The 14,226-nt window shown below is 41.2% G+C and overlaps 1 protein-coding gene across 17 annotated transcripts in view; it reads right to left on the bottom strand.

Annotated features, from left to right (window-relative positions):
• nrbp2a (nuclear receptor binding protein 2a) overlaps positions 1 to 14,226 on the bottom strand; it is a 108,640-nt gene that overhangs the window by 47,910 nt on the left and 46,504 nt on the right. For 3 of the 17 annotated variants that reach the window (XM_051066844.1, XM_051066841.1, XM_051066846.1), the window contains exons 2-6: positions 2,240 to 2,362; positions 1,512 to 1,613; positions 1,323 to 1,412; positions 827 to 867; positions 640 to 734 (exon numbers count right to left, since the gene is read on the bottom strand). The exons of 5 other annotated variants lie outside the window; for them this stretch is intronic. In XM_051066844.1, the coding sequence (XP_050922801.1) occupies positions 640 to 734; positions 827 to 867; positions 1,323 to 1,412; positions 1,512 to 1,613; positions 2,240 to 2,362 (451 nt within the window). Of the gene's footprint in view, positions 1 to 454; positions 479 to 639; positions 735 to 826; positions 868 to 1,322; positions 1,413 to 1,511; positions 1,614 to 2,239; positions 2,363 to 14,226 lie in introns of all 17 variants that reach the window. 9 more of the 17 variants (XM_051066831.1, XM_051066842.1, XM_051066845.1 and 6 more) reach the window with 5 other exon arrangements.

The following is a 14,226-nucleotide window of genomic DNA, read 5'->3' as shown; positions in this document are numbered from 1 at the left end:
CTCACTTTTGCTGCATAAGATGCTTATAGAAATGATGGGCATGATTTTTTTCCAAGCTAGAAAAAGACAATCCTTTTAACTCCAACAGAAAAGGCTAAAATGGGATTGCAGGTGCAAAATGGCTGAGTAAACTGTAGAGGTAATGGCTACATTTTTACTTTGGGGTAAATTATTCCGCTAAGAACGAATGAAGATGGATTTGATAGAAATCAAGCCGTAGGAAGCTACATACAAATGCCACTCTACCACACTTGCCTCCATATTCTGGAGCAAAAAAAATGAAGATTCCTCTGCTCGTCGCGATGTTGCCTCCCTTTACCATGGACGCTGGCATCTGGGAACACTGGTTAGAGAAAACACAGATAAACAGACCAATTAGATGACACAAATTCATAGATAAATATGACACAAATAAAACAAACACGTATCTACAACAAAATTATCTATTTCTTACCATTAACAAATAGCCGATGCCACACTGTGAAAAGAAAATTAAGCATAATTGAGATATTTTTTTGTGTTTTGTAAAACTGCAGAGAGTAAACAGTTAAATCCAGAAATCAACAGTCTGAGATAACATCATACAGCAGGTGGTCGCTGCTCGCTGTAGTAACATAAAAAGCCCTGCTGGGAGCAGACCTGAGCCGATCTTGATGAGGCCGTTGTGCTGGATGAAGATGGTGTCGCATGTCAGGTTGCCATGGATTATTGGTGGGTCACAAGAGTGCAGATAACTGCCGGTAAGCAATAACACATCTTATTAATGTTCTGCCTGTGCTAATGAACATTACTCATGTTAAAATCCTGGGAATTAATCAGTCTGTACCTGAGAGCAGAGAGAATCTGGGTGCACCATCGCTTCCAGGCCTAAAATACAAAGTAAGTAACAAAGCAACAGTGAATCTTTTAGAGCACTTGTTCCACAGAGGGCATATTTTACACTGTGCTGTAACACATTATAGTGCATTATTTGTCCCTTATTCCCAGGGATTAAAGGAAGTAAGGCCATAGTGTGTATATATATAGCACTTTAAAACATCCCTTTTGGCTTTGAATTATTAAATAAAACCAGCAGAGAAAAAAAAGAGAGGATGAGATGTTGGATAAATTGCAAGTGAGTTTCAAACGCACAGTGCTGCAAGAAAAAGATATACTGTATGTCTGGGTAGACTGAGCCACCAGGCGTCCTGTTACATAATCTCTAATCCTGTTGGAAATATGGATCTGAATAGTGATTGGACTGCAGTCCGTGTGCCACCACCACCACAGGACACACAGGCTGAGTCTCCAATACAGTATGTGACCAGAGTAAAAACACTGACCTTCACATTCATAGTCTTGTGGTTCTTCTTAGTTTTCTTCAGGAATTGCTTGAGGCTGCCCGACGACATGTATTCTGTAATGAATATAACCTGTGGGCCACAGATGGAGGATGGAAGATCGGTTCATTCACAGGTGTGAATATGTGTGTGGGGAAAAAAAGGAGAAAGCGAGAAGGAAAGACTTCCTACCCGAGCCTGGCTCTCCTTCATGTCTAGCCAGTACTTGTGGAACTTAACAATGTTTGGGTGTTCGACCTGCATCAGGTTCTCAAACATCTCCTTGATCTTCTCCTAGAAAACACATATCAGAGCTTGTTCACATCTTCACATAACCTCGAGAATCCCTTGGCCTGTACCAATAAAGCTAAAACTATTAGTGAGTAACTCCAAAAAAAAGTGTCAATATTTCCTCATTTTATTAGTCTGCTATGGTAATTAACTGTTTGAGGCTCAGTCGGACAAAACACAAGAACATAATACGATATTTTGTGACTCTAAATCTGAAATTCATACAAAGGGATGAAATAAATGCTGGAGGCAATAAAAAATATGGTAGACTAGTTTCACATTTTCTGGGTTTGTCCTGTTCATTTGAAGTTAAGAACAGAATAAAATATCTCTTTAAAATTCCTTTTGTCTGCCAGCGCCAGGGCCATCACATGGAGACGGCTGCAGGCAAACCTCCAAACAAAGGATGACTGTACTGTAGCGGTCGATGAAACTAATGGATGGAGATATTGACCTTTATCATACTGGAAAATACATGTCATATGCCATATACTGTGCATATGTAATTCAAAAATCCTGTTCTTCTACAGTATTGCGTTGGCCATTCATTTAGCTTGAAATATAAATAAAGTTAGAGGAAAAGAAGATAATTTAGTTAAATAATTGTTAGGCAAAAAGAGTCACAATACCTCCTGTGCTTTGAAGACCTTCTTGTCGGAGAACAGCACCTCATTCCACACCACCTCCACTCCCTCCTCTGTGTCCATGGCCAGGGAGGCACTTTCCACTCCTGGTACATTACCTTGGCTGACCTGCAGAGGCAGAAAGGAGCAGACAATGGGATTAGCATTACGCTAGCACTAGGGATACAAAGTTTCAAACAGGCAACTGATTTCTTTCTTCAAATTTTACCCTTTGGGGAAGAAGAGCTGGGAACGCAATGTTGACATATTATCAACTTATGAAGTTGTCATAACAAACATGCAAAGAATCACCTATTTGCACATCCAGCAGACACGAAGCAATATTAGTATCAACTACGACTGACACCTTTCACACACATGTAGTCATTCCATTGATAATAAAGATTATAGCAGCTTTAAGATAAACATGGTCGGCTTTGGATTTGAATTCAGCAGCTAAAATACGAGAACAAAGACAGTGTCAGTGAGATGCCAAGACATCAGGCCAGCACTGCCACCCCAGGCCAGACCCAATTCAGGCATATACAGACCAGCAACTAACAGAAAAAGGCATGAGGGTATGGTGGTGTCCCAAAACTACATACACTTGATTGTGCCTGAAAGCACTGTGCTGCAAAAAACAAAGCAGCAGAGCATTACACAGAACTCACAAAAATACTCAACAATAAAAAGCACGTTTGAAATGATTAGAAGTCACCCCTGCTGTGGCTATAATATCTGCTAAAAGCTCCATATAATCCATTCACATAGATCTGACACTGGCAGCTCCACTAATAAAATGCTGAATCTGGTTAGAAAGCCAGTGTCTACAGGGCATAATATTAAAGCATCATCAAATTTACTTAAATGCATGGAGGGGAATCAGTGTGGGTAAAGTGCGGAGGATAATTCACTCCGCTGAGGTTATGTTAAATGCTGCTGTCCAGCTATAAAATGATGATGAAGAGTGAAGAGGGGAGGGGATGAGCAGCAGCTTGTGTTTAGAGGTGGATTAGTGGGAGACAGAGAGGGAGAAGTGAGGGGATTGTGGATGTGGGATTAAGAGAGATGAGACATGGGACACAAGATGGAGGAGGAACAGGAGGAACTCCAAGAACTGCAAAGGGTAGAGTGAAGAGGCTGTGGCTGGGTCTATAATCTGGCAGACACAGACAGCCGGGGGGCTCCATCACTGCACGAGGCAGCGTTTATGCAACAGCGGCAAAGAGCTAAAGACTGCTCATCACAGGATATTGCTGTTTCAGCTGGGTAGACCTGATGTAACCACTACTTTTATGCAGCAGAAGTAGTGGTGCAGTGAGTAAGGAGGCTGGATCGGGTTCAAAGTCCATTGCTAATAAGCATTAAGCATGGCGCAAGACCCTGAATTCCTGCTAATACTGCATCTTGCCAATGTGATGGAAAATTGGTTCTACTTACAAACTAAGAGTCATGATTTCCAGAGAAGTGTGGTTTCAAAAGTTCAGCTCAGTTGCTGCCTCAGGATGTTTTTATCAGTTTTTAGGCATGCTAGCAGCATGGCTCTGGAGATGGCAGTGCCTGTGGGGAGGCCACTACTTTGGTCCAGACTGAAATATCTCAGCAGTTTTATACAGACAGACATCCACAGTGTTTTTCCACACATCAGTGGACTTGTCTAGACTGCAGTCCGTCTATGCAACAAGAAATCTTAACCTGCTTCAGAACCCTGACCTTTGACATAATGGAGATTCATGAGGATCAATAAAGTATTAGTTCTGTAGTTAGAGATAACACAGAATCATTGATCATTGAAAACTGTGAATCAGTGGTTCTCAAGCATTTACCACTGGGCCGCTAGGGAGGGATATAATTCAACAAACAGTTATAGGCTATTTTTGCAACACTGTATTGCTGTCTTCCCTTCATGACAGATTTGTGGAGATAAATTTAATCAAAACTAAAGAACTGATGATTGCTTCAGACATATCAGAGGTAACATCAGATACAACATTCAGCTTCTTACAGGTACATAGAGACAGTCTTTGACCACTAACTAAAGTGGGATGTAAACAGAGAGATGTGTCCGTCTGTTCAGTTATTCTTAGTCTTTTTTATCAGTGTTTAATTGAGTGTCTCTTGACCTTTACTTTTATTTACTGGATCGACAGAAAGGTGAAGGGCAGAAACAGTCTGATCACAGTTGCTGAGACCTGTTCAGAGATTGCTGCGGTCAGACAGAGATGTGTGGTCTGTTTGTGACCAACAAAACAGAGGGAACAATAATACAATGAGCATATTGAACCTACAAGCTCACATCTTGCTGCCTTCAGGAATTTCCCTTTTCTCTCTTCTGTGTTATTCAGTCCTTTATCCCATCTGCTGTACATGATTGTCATACATTTCTATGGCTTCATCGGAGATGCTGCAGTTACGTGTTTGGGCATTTTAATGTTGAAACAAGGAGAGAACTTTCCCACAGATATCGTGCTGTAGTGCAAAATTTCCATTAACCACAGCTAAAGAGTGCACGTATATTGTACATGTAATGGTAGAATCACTGAAAAACCAGACAGTTAGAAAATAAGCAGGCACAGGTGACACTCCTCTATCATCATCGACCTGTCTTAAGCTGTCAGCCGTCAGCTGAGAACCAACACACGGCTTGATGACGGGGTAGCGTCTGAACGACTATTATTAGGGCTTCTCTCTCCACCTAAATGACTGCTTATTGCTGCTAAATGCTAACCATTGATATATTCTACAGAGCTCCACTTGTGCCACTCTTGGTGACATCATCATCTTTAACTCCTCGATGAATGGAGTCGAAAAACGGTTTTCTGTATCCAGCTCAACAGGAGGATGCTTGTTAACGGAACCAAACGAGCCGAAGACAAACAGCAATCAGAGCGACCACGAAAGCTGCTATATAATATTCTAATTTTATATTCTGACTCTTTCAAACACCACAGATGTCTTCATGCAGCGAGCCATCCCCCAAGAGAAAGAAATGCTCCACCAAATGTTTTCTGGGTACTGTGGTTTGTTTATTGCTCAAGCTCCAGTTGCAGCTATGAAGCTCTCTGCAGGGTTTTTCCTTACAGACGAAGTGGGCAGCAGAGGAGACATGACATATAATCTCACTACACTCCCACTCAATAAAAGACGATAATCTGATTACTGGTATTACAGAGTAGGAACGCAGTCAGCTCTGACTCGCTGACAGCAGAGGGAATTCCTTCACTCTGAGAGCTGTCAGGAAGGACTCATGTCAGTATCCCGCTGGCGTCAGGGCCTGGGTGTTGTTTATTTCCTCTAGATGTTGAGAACACTCGGTCCCTGTCCCTGCGTCTCCGTCCCAGGGGTTTAGCGGGGGTCTGTTGCTTGGTCATGGTAGCGTGGGACTTGTAAACAGCACACTGGATGCTGGACTCTGATTGGCTTGCGAAGGGGAGGTGGGTTCGGGGGTGTGGAGGGGGATTTCATGTCAAAAACAACACCAGACTTGTATTCTGATGTTTGTTAAATCTACATCTGAGCCAGGTAAAACTGGATCTGACACAACATCTTGTTACTTCACCACACAGTTTATTCCTGTGCACTTCTCACTCACATGATGATGTTTACTACTACTCAGAGAGTTTAAGTATGATCAATACAGAACACTATAGATAAACCTAATGTAAGGCTGAGGGCATGGATTTGAATAATACACTAGTTATAGGTGACAAATCACTCTCTTTACTTACATCGTATCACTCCACCATGATTACACAATTACTAACACACAGCATGATGCAATCTCCTCAAAAATAAATCACATCTTACACTGACATCTTCACTTTATGTCAGATCCTTATTGATCAGCACAGCATATTACCCACAATCCCCTGATGCGCCACGCCAAGGCATATTGGCAGAGGAAAAAAAAGTCACATTTAACCAAGGACCAAAAGAGAGCTGGGATGAGTGTAGCTGATGCCCAATTTCATTTGTTATTTTTGTTTTAAGGCCATTTTGGAAATTTTGTTGCCTTTTTTTAAGACATGACAATAGGAACAGGACATGAGGAGAGAGAGATAGGGAGTGACATGCAACAAATAAGATGTGGTTTGTGGTCTCTAGACCACTGGGCATTCCCAAAATGCTCCTCTAATTCTTGTTTTTCAGTTTCTATTTTGAAGGAACACAATGAAGGAATGTTTCAGCTATGCCTCATCATTTTATTGTTTATTGTTTACAGGTGGGAATGTAAAAACTGTGTATTGGAGGATGCAGTGTTGTGTTGCTGATGAATTGTATTGTGTAATATTTTGAGTCCAGCCCATTCATATCAATGATGGGCGGATTTGTAACTGAGTTTATACTGTGTTAACAGACACACCCTGCTCTCTGAGGTTGATGGTATAAATCCAAGTAGAGGAAAGTACATATCTTCTCCTATAATGTGATGATTACAGACGTTGGCTGGACCATCTGCAGTGAGTTTTATTAAGAGATTCTGATAAAGATCACTTTTATTTGGCACAAGCACAGCAAATTATTTCAAAATGAAGAGAGGAGTCTGATGAGGGAAGCAGAGGAGAATGGTCAGGGGGAGGATTAGAGGAGAGGAATAAACTACAGTACGGCAGCTCTTTCAGTGTGCCTCAACAGAGTGCCTTTGTCTGAGACTGTGTGTGGGTCCAAGCCTTGAAACACTGACAAAGAGCTTTGTCTCCTACGTGTCAGTATTTCGCTTCTACGAGCCCCTTCCTACACATCATACCTTGACGATGAGCTGATAACGCCGCACCGGATTAATATTTAATAACTAGATCTGGTACAGCAAAGGCTACACCCCAAGTAATCTGCATTACGTCGTACCATTTGCTAGGCTGGTGTACTGTATGTAAATGAGCACAGGCTTCTTTTTCTCTGTTGCACTGTGCTTTGGCTGGCATCAAAGAGGAGCAGCATCAAAGAGCTGGACTGAAATGTTGTGGAAAATGGAAGAGGCTGAGAAAACCATTTCAAACTGTGCAACGTGGATGTTTTTAGAACGGGGGGGAAACGCCACCTTTTCAGTTCAAACAGGGTTCATCCTGCAGTTACAGAAAAATATTTGTTTGGAGTATGAAAAACGAGGAATATACCAGCCTGGTATCACCAAATGGTCCCAATTTCCTTAAGTCGTTTCACGTGTTTCTCAGTCCTGTTTTTTGCCCTGTGCATGTCATTTCACGTGACATTGTTTCTGTATTTACTAGCCCCTGACCTTACCATTCCTCCTAACCCCTACCCTGACCAAAATGGCATTAAATGACACATAAAAAGCTTAAAATGCATGTGACATGACACAAGAAATGTCTTGCGAGTGACGGGTTTTTAAAGCACGGGATCGCGTTAAAAGCACTGGATAATCGAAATTTTGATGGGATGGTGGCACTAGATGAAAAGTTAAGTCATCCACAGGGGAACAGGAATGTCTCAATCAATTTACACATCCAGTTTGTTGAGACATTTCAGTCTGGACCAAAGTGGCAGTAACAACTGCTCATGTACTAATGAGCAAACACCAAAGCAAATCAGCCTTTAAACCAGACAAGGCCTCCAACTGCTTGACAAGCTGACTCTCCTCCTCGTCCCTGTCCAGTCAGTGTCACGGCCTCGAGCCACTGACCGTCTGGTGACCTTCACCAGCCACACGAGCCTCTCTACCATCCGCCTCCACATCTTTCACTCTCTCCCCCTCTCCCCCCTCTCTCGCCCCAGGATGTCACATGCACTGCACACAATCAGGTCAGCGTCTCGGATAATGCGCGCATCCACTCAGTGTGAGGAATAACTTGATGGCACCAGCCAGGACAAGTCGAGCAGGGGGATGGGAAATGTGCGACTCAACAAACTCAATTTCCATTCAGATGACACATTATGTGCGCCGGAGAGAGATTTTTAATCATCAGGTACGAAATCACCTTAACTTGACTGGAGCATTTGTCCGTCTAATGCCCTTCATATGCCAACATTAACTAAATTAATCTGCTGCCAGGATCTTCGACTTTCCAGAGCACAAACGTTTTGCCCCTTTTCAAAGGACGCTCAAGGTCACACAGGATCGTGAGCAGGTATTCAAACAGATCAGCCTTCATCATGTCTCACTTGTTCATTTTCTCATGGAGCAGTTAAAGCTCCCCCACTAAGAGGAATGTAGGAGAGGCAAGGCGGGTTAGGAGGGCAGATGGTTACAGAGTGGAGAGCTGCTGCAAAAACAAACAGCAACAGGACACACTGTAGACAAAACACAGTGAAAGACGGAGAAAGTTATTCAGGCCTCTTTCATAAAAACTCTGCTGATAGTTAAAAAGCAGAAAAGAAGAAATGTACCATGTGTCCTGTTGTTCTGCGAAAATATGACCCATTTTTAGTAAAAAGGTTTGGAGAATATCAAATTAGTCCTGCTAACAAAAAACTCTTCAACCAAAGAGACTCAGCCTTGACCAAGTCTTGTACTTTCTTATATAACCGGGACATGATAAACATTGTGAGGCCTTCCACAAAAGGTTCAAAATGTTTTCGTTCTTGCAGATGATTTCGCCTTTCAAATTTAGCACTTGTGTTTGCAGTTGAGAGAGAGTCGTCTCTGTCTATGTTTCAGTCCTGTACCAGGGCTGCAAGATTACAGTAACCACTCTGTCCTCGCTCCCATTGTCACTGTGACAAAGCTGCAGATTTATAAGGCCAGTGGGAGAGAGAGATGGCAAAACCACAACTGCATTCAAGAGCAAAGATGCTGCCCTAACCAGGACGTGATGAGCATAGGAAGTGTTTAAGAGGTTCATTACATAAGGCTCTCACCCAATAACAACAATTCACCAAATAAGTAAGGCTCTGATTTCATGTCTATCTGTAGGACAGAGGGTGTGACTGAGTGTTATATACTTTACACATACACAGACTGTGTGTGTCTGTGTATGTGTGAAGAAGTATTGTTTTCACACCAATTTACACTGCCAGTGTGGACATGTTCATTAGCAATCCTTGAGTCTAGGAATAGATCTCAGAAGCACTTCAAGTAAAGTAGCCCATATGTTGCACAAACACTTGACAATGTTTTCATCACTGTACCTTGGTTTGAAGAATATAAACCTATTTATTTACAAAAAGTCATGCCAATGTTTAATGTTTTTTTAAATACAACATTATTTTATTTTATTATTTTATGAAGCTATTTCCTTGAACCACATTATTGTGCATTGTGATAACCTCACCTTGAGGTAATTTCTTTAAATGTGACAAAAACATTCACTTGAACTCAAGGATGAGCTGAGTAGATTTTGGTAGTCAAAGGTCAAAGGTCATTCCCAGTCTCTCACACACACACACACACACACACACACACACACACACACATACATATATATATATATTTAAACTTATATGCAACATTTCTGGAAAATGCCTAATTTACATCATAATGCTCTGCAAAAATGCTGTTCTAGCAATTATTCAGCGCCATGACTCAGTGGTAATTCTAGTTTTCAATGAACTGAATGATTTTTAAATATGTAAAATGACAGAGGATGAAAAAATGCCAATTCACAACCCCCGTATGACATCCTCAAATAGCTTGTTTTGTCTGACTAAAAGTCCCAAACCCAAAGATATTCAACTCACAATGATATAAAAGAGAGAAAATCAGCAGATACCTATTTTAGAGAAGCAGGAAACAGCAAGTTTGGCAAATCACAAAAGTGACTTAAATGAGTAAGTGACTGCTAACAGTTAATTCCCAGTCACATGACTAATCAAAACAGTCTATAAATCATTTCAGCACTAATCAGAATCCAGTTCTGCTTGACTCTGAGCATCACTTTACTGAATCTGCACGCTTTAATGAGTCTCCTGTGAACCCTCAACGTGACTTTGTCCACGGTTAAACCTCTCAACCTTTCTGGAGCCGTCGAATCAGTGAGCTGAAAAAGCTCAACTCCCCTGTTAACACACACCCATGTAATTCAACCAATCAAATATTCCTGTGTTCAAGTGAAAAGAAAAAAAAGCAAGGTCAGGGCACTCTGGGGCCACTTTATCTGCATTCCTACAGTGTGTGTTTACTTACTTAAGAAGTAAGAATAAACCCACTTAAGAAGGAGAAGATAAAAACCCCTTGACTTAAATTAAGAACATTTATGGGGTAAAAGCAGAGGGAGTACAGAGCGACAAATCCAGCATTGCTGAGACAGGAGGCATGTTTACAAAACAGAAACCCAGCAGCTGATGCCAAGCATTCATCTTGTTTTCAAGTTTCATTCAAGAGTGGATCCCTCTGTCTATTAATCTAGCATGACAAATATGAGTAGTGGGTGCCATCTGATAAGCATGTGAACCAGCATGACAGCTGACAGTTCAGAGAGTACAGGAAAGGTCTATAAACTCCACCTTATCACACCTCACAAACCACCTGGCTCTCCTCTACTGTTAGAGGTTAAAACTATAGCAAGATACATCATTATCTGGCTCTGTTATCACGACATGATCCTCTGTTCTGACTTTTTCTTCAAATAATCAGTGGGAGTTATTGCAGCACTGCAGTCGTTTAACATTTATCTAATCTGTCCTGGCTTTTGATGAGAGTTCTGCTGATTTTACAGGACAAATGTTAAGGCGAGGGGAAGGCGTGCAGCAAAGGCTGTGAGCTGGAGGTTGAATTCACAGTCAGAATCACAGCTGATAAACCACAGCTCTATAAAGCATGATTTTTGTTCTTGCCAGCTTATAACATGACACTTAATCCCTGTGTATATGTCATGATATATCTTTAAATCACATTTTTCATACTTTACTAGATATCTGGAATATACACGATAAAATATGTGTAGATTAATAATGCTGGCAGCTAAGAAGTACATTACCTGTAAATAGAAAACTACAATTTTGCAAACTCTTATATCTGGGCAGAAACATATATAAATATATTAACAGAAATACACAACATAAAATAACATTTTTGATTAGGTCCTCTTAGCTTTGACCAAATGAGTGGGACGTTCTACAGTTGAAAACCAAACTTGTCTGTAATGTTGTAGGGATACGGTTTCTGTTGCTTTACCCTGCTGCTATTAATTGTTACTTATCAGTCGATCTATTCACCACTGGCAGTATCAAATGAGCAAATTATCCTTCGCTGAGAATTATTTGAATCATGTCACATTAAATTATATGTATGGGGAATTTCATTTATCCTGCGGTGAGACTGAAGCGCCTCCTTTCCTTCCTCCCTCTGGGGAGCTCAAGGTTAACAAGGTTGACCTGTTGTGTGTGTCATTTTTAATAAAGCAAACACACCTCAGATCAAAAGGGGGTCCTGCCTTGCTGGTATCCTATAAAGCAAGATGCTCTGCAGTCGCCACAGAGAGTTAGTCTGTGCACAGAGGAGAAGCTGCATAAACCTAATAGATTTTAACAAGTGTTTTTCTTATTTGTCCTTCCTTTAAATTATTGTGTTTAATCTGACCACCCATTGTTTTAAACCAGAGAAAAGCTGCTGATGGCGAACAATCTTGCTGGGACAAAAATTCCTGGCACTAGCCATTGGTGTTTAAAAGAATTCAGTCTATTTCCGGGACAATACCACAGTAATGAACCGATCAGATTTGCTGAAACAGTCTGACCCTCACACTTAGATTTTATCTCACTAATTTGTTCTGCAGCAGCAGCGACAGCATGTAGTTTCACACAAATGCAGAGCAATTCCCTCAGACCAACATCCTTACATAACCTTGCATAGCCCTATTCACTAATTGTACAGCTCTTGATATAGATCCATGCTGAGTCATAATCATAGAAAATCTGTGTGAATCATCAACGGCTCTTTTCTTCTCTCTTCTCTCTGAGGAACTGATTGATGCTACAGCTGCTTGGCGTGCTCCCAATTCATGCCACATTCACACGGTAAGAAATGAAGTCTTCTCAATGAATAGTACAATCTGATTTTTCAACAGCTACACCTCTCTGCCACCACCATCAGGTAAAACAGCTTTTTCTCCCCAACATCCTACTAATAAACGTCACCTTTTCAACGCCTGGTTTGAACAGGAAGACGCTGGCCTGGTCTCAGTGTCCAGCCTCATACACTTTGACTCAAATCCAGCATGGCTCTGGGTTTTCCCACGGTGAAAACAGCATGTTATTAAGGGCTTTCTTGTGGATATTTTTTTCCATGAGTCTGCAGTAAGTGGTCGAAAGCAGCTGCACTTACTCAAGTTTTAAGGTGCTTATACTCTACTCGAGTTCTTGTTATGCAACTTTATACCTCTACTTTCTCACTCATTTTTCTAGTAATACTTCTCTACTTTGATTTTATTTTTTGTTGTTGTTTTTATTGGCAAGTTGTATACACACAACTGACATATTACCTTACAGAGTTGCTTTGGCAAACATGTTGCATGCACATATGGAGCAACAGTAGCATTCATTTGATTCATGTCAAATATTCGCTCTCCTTTTAGCTTTTACTGCCTCTGAGGGAAATATCTCACTCATGAGCTGCTAAATGCTTCACTGTATGTTCACCATATACTTGCTGACTTTGTTTGTTTGCTGTTAAATGCAGAGCAGGTAGTGTTTTGTTTTTTGTTTTTTTGTTGTTTTTTTTTTTACACATTTTTGCAGAAGAAAGCTGCCTACTACTGCTGGAAACAGCACTGATCAAGTGGAGATCATAAACCAAAGTTGCAGGCTGTGAAACCAAAATAAAAAGCGTAAAGATACTAAAACAGATTTTGAATGCAGTGCTCTTATTTGTACTTGCATATTTTTACATTATAGTATTGCTACTATAACTTCTATGAAGGATCTGAATGCTATGTCCACCACTGTCTGTGCTGCTGCCAATTTTGCCAGAGGGAATTACCCACATTTCAGAGGCTCTTAATGTTAAAAAAAAGGATGATGGGAACTCCAAAATCATCCACAAACTGCACCTCTTTATTTTATAAAAAGCATGCTGACTGTTCTTATCAAACAGCATAATTATTGATTTATATTTTCATAAAAACAGAAAGAACCCTGAGTGTTGTGGAGCTAAACATTGCATTCAAGCCTTGTACTTTACTGGCCACAGAAATGCCTGTGATTTCACAAAGCGCTGTTTCATCCTTTATTGAGAAGTTGGAGCTCTGGCAGCATCTTGACTGATGACGTCAATTCAAGTTTGCAAGGTTTCAGTGCTTAAGTCTGGACATTGTAACTGGGCTGCTGGTTCGCTGAGGTTTCAAAGTTTTGAGCTGGGTCTCCATTTTGATTTTAATCACTTACTTTCACACACAAATTCACTTACTCTCACATCTGCAATTCTGAAACCACAGGAAGACTTTCAAAGAGAGGAGAAGGTTTACAAAACTGGGAAGGAGTGTTTTGCAATTAGTAACTTTTTTCAGGAACAGTCCAGTTCTTGGAATAGAAGCAGCGGTTCAAGCTAGGCTGCTTAAAAGAAATGTGTGTGCCCTGACCTGAAACTGGCACCCTTCCCGCTTCTTTAAAAACATTTGCAATTGACTGTGTTCCTGGAGAAGCTTAACAAGGTTTGGCAAAGTCCACCTGAGTATTAAAGTTCTCCATAAAGCTGGGTAATTTCTGCCTACTAGATTACCCAATTCATGCCTGTAAATCCACACACACTGCTTGCTTCACTGCTACTACAAACCCAACGGAAGAGCAATATGTTATGTGAGCTCCGGCAACCGCACCCCCCTCTGCTGCATCTCCAGCAGAGGTTACTGCAGTACAGCTTTCCAGCAAGCAGAAGAGGTGACTCAGGGTAAAGGCTCCAAAGGCTTGGCAAACAGTGCAAAGGCTTTTTGAGTGTTCGCCACACTCGCCAGCCAGCAACAGTTAAAAGCCTGGGCTGAGCTCAGGAGCGGTGTGCTCGCGCACGTTGGGACTATCATTAGCTCATAACGCTCCCATTACCAGACGCAGGAGCAAGAAAACAACATTGTCAAGCAGAAGAAACCACTTAAGAGGAGTGTGAG

Source organism: Lates calcarifer, linkage group LG24, assembly GCF_001640805.2.
Source record: "Lates calcarifer isolate ASB-BC8 linkage group LG24, TLL_Latcal_v3, whole genome shotgun sequence".
NCBI lineage: Eukaryota > Metazoa > Chordata > Actinopteri > Centropomidae > Lates > Lates calcarifer.
The sequence above is the reverse complement of the archived record's forward strand: the minus strand, read 5'-3'. Positions and strand labels throughout refer to the sequence as shown.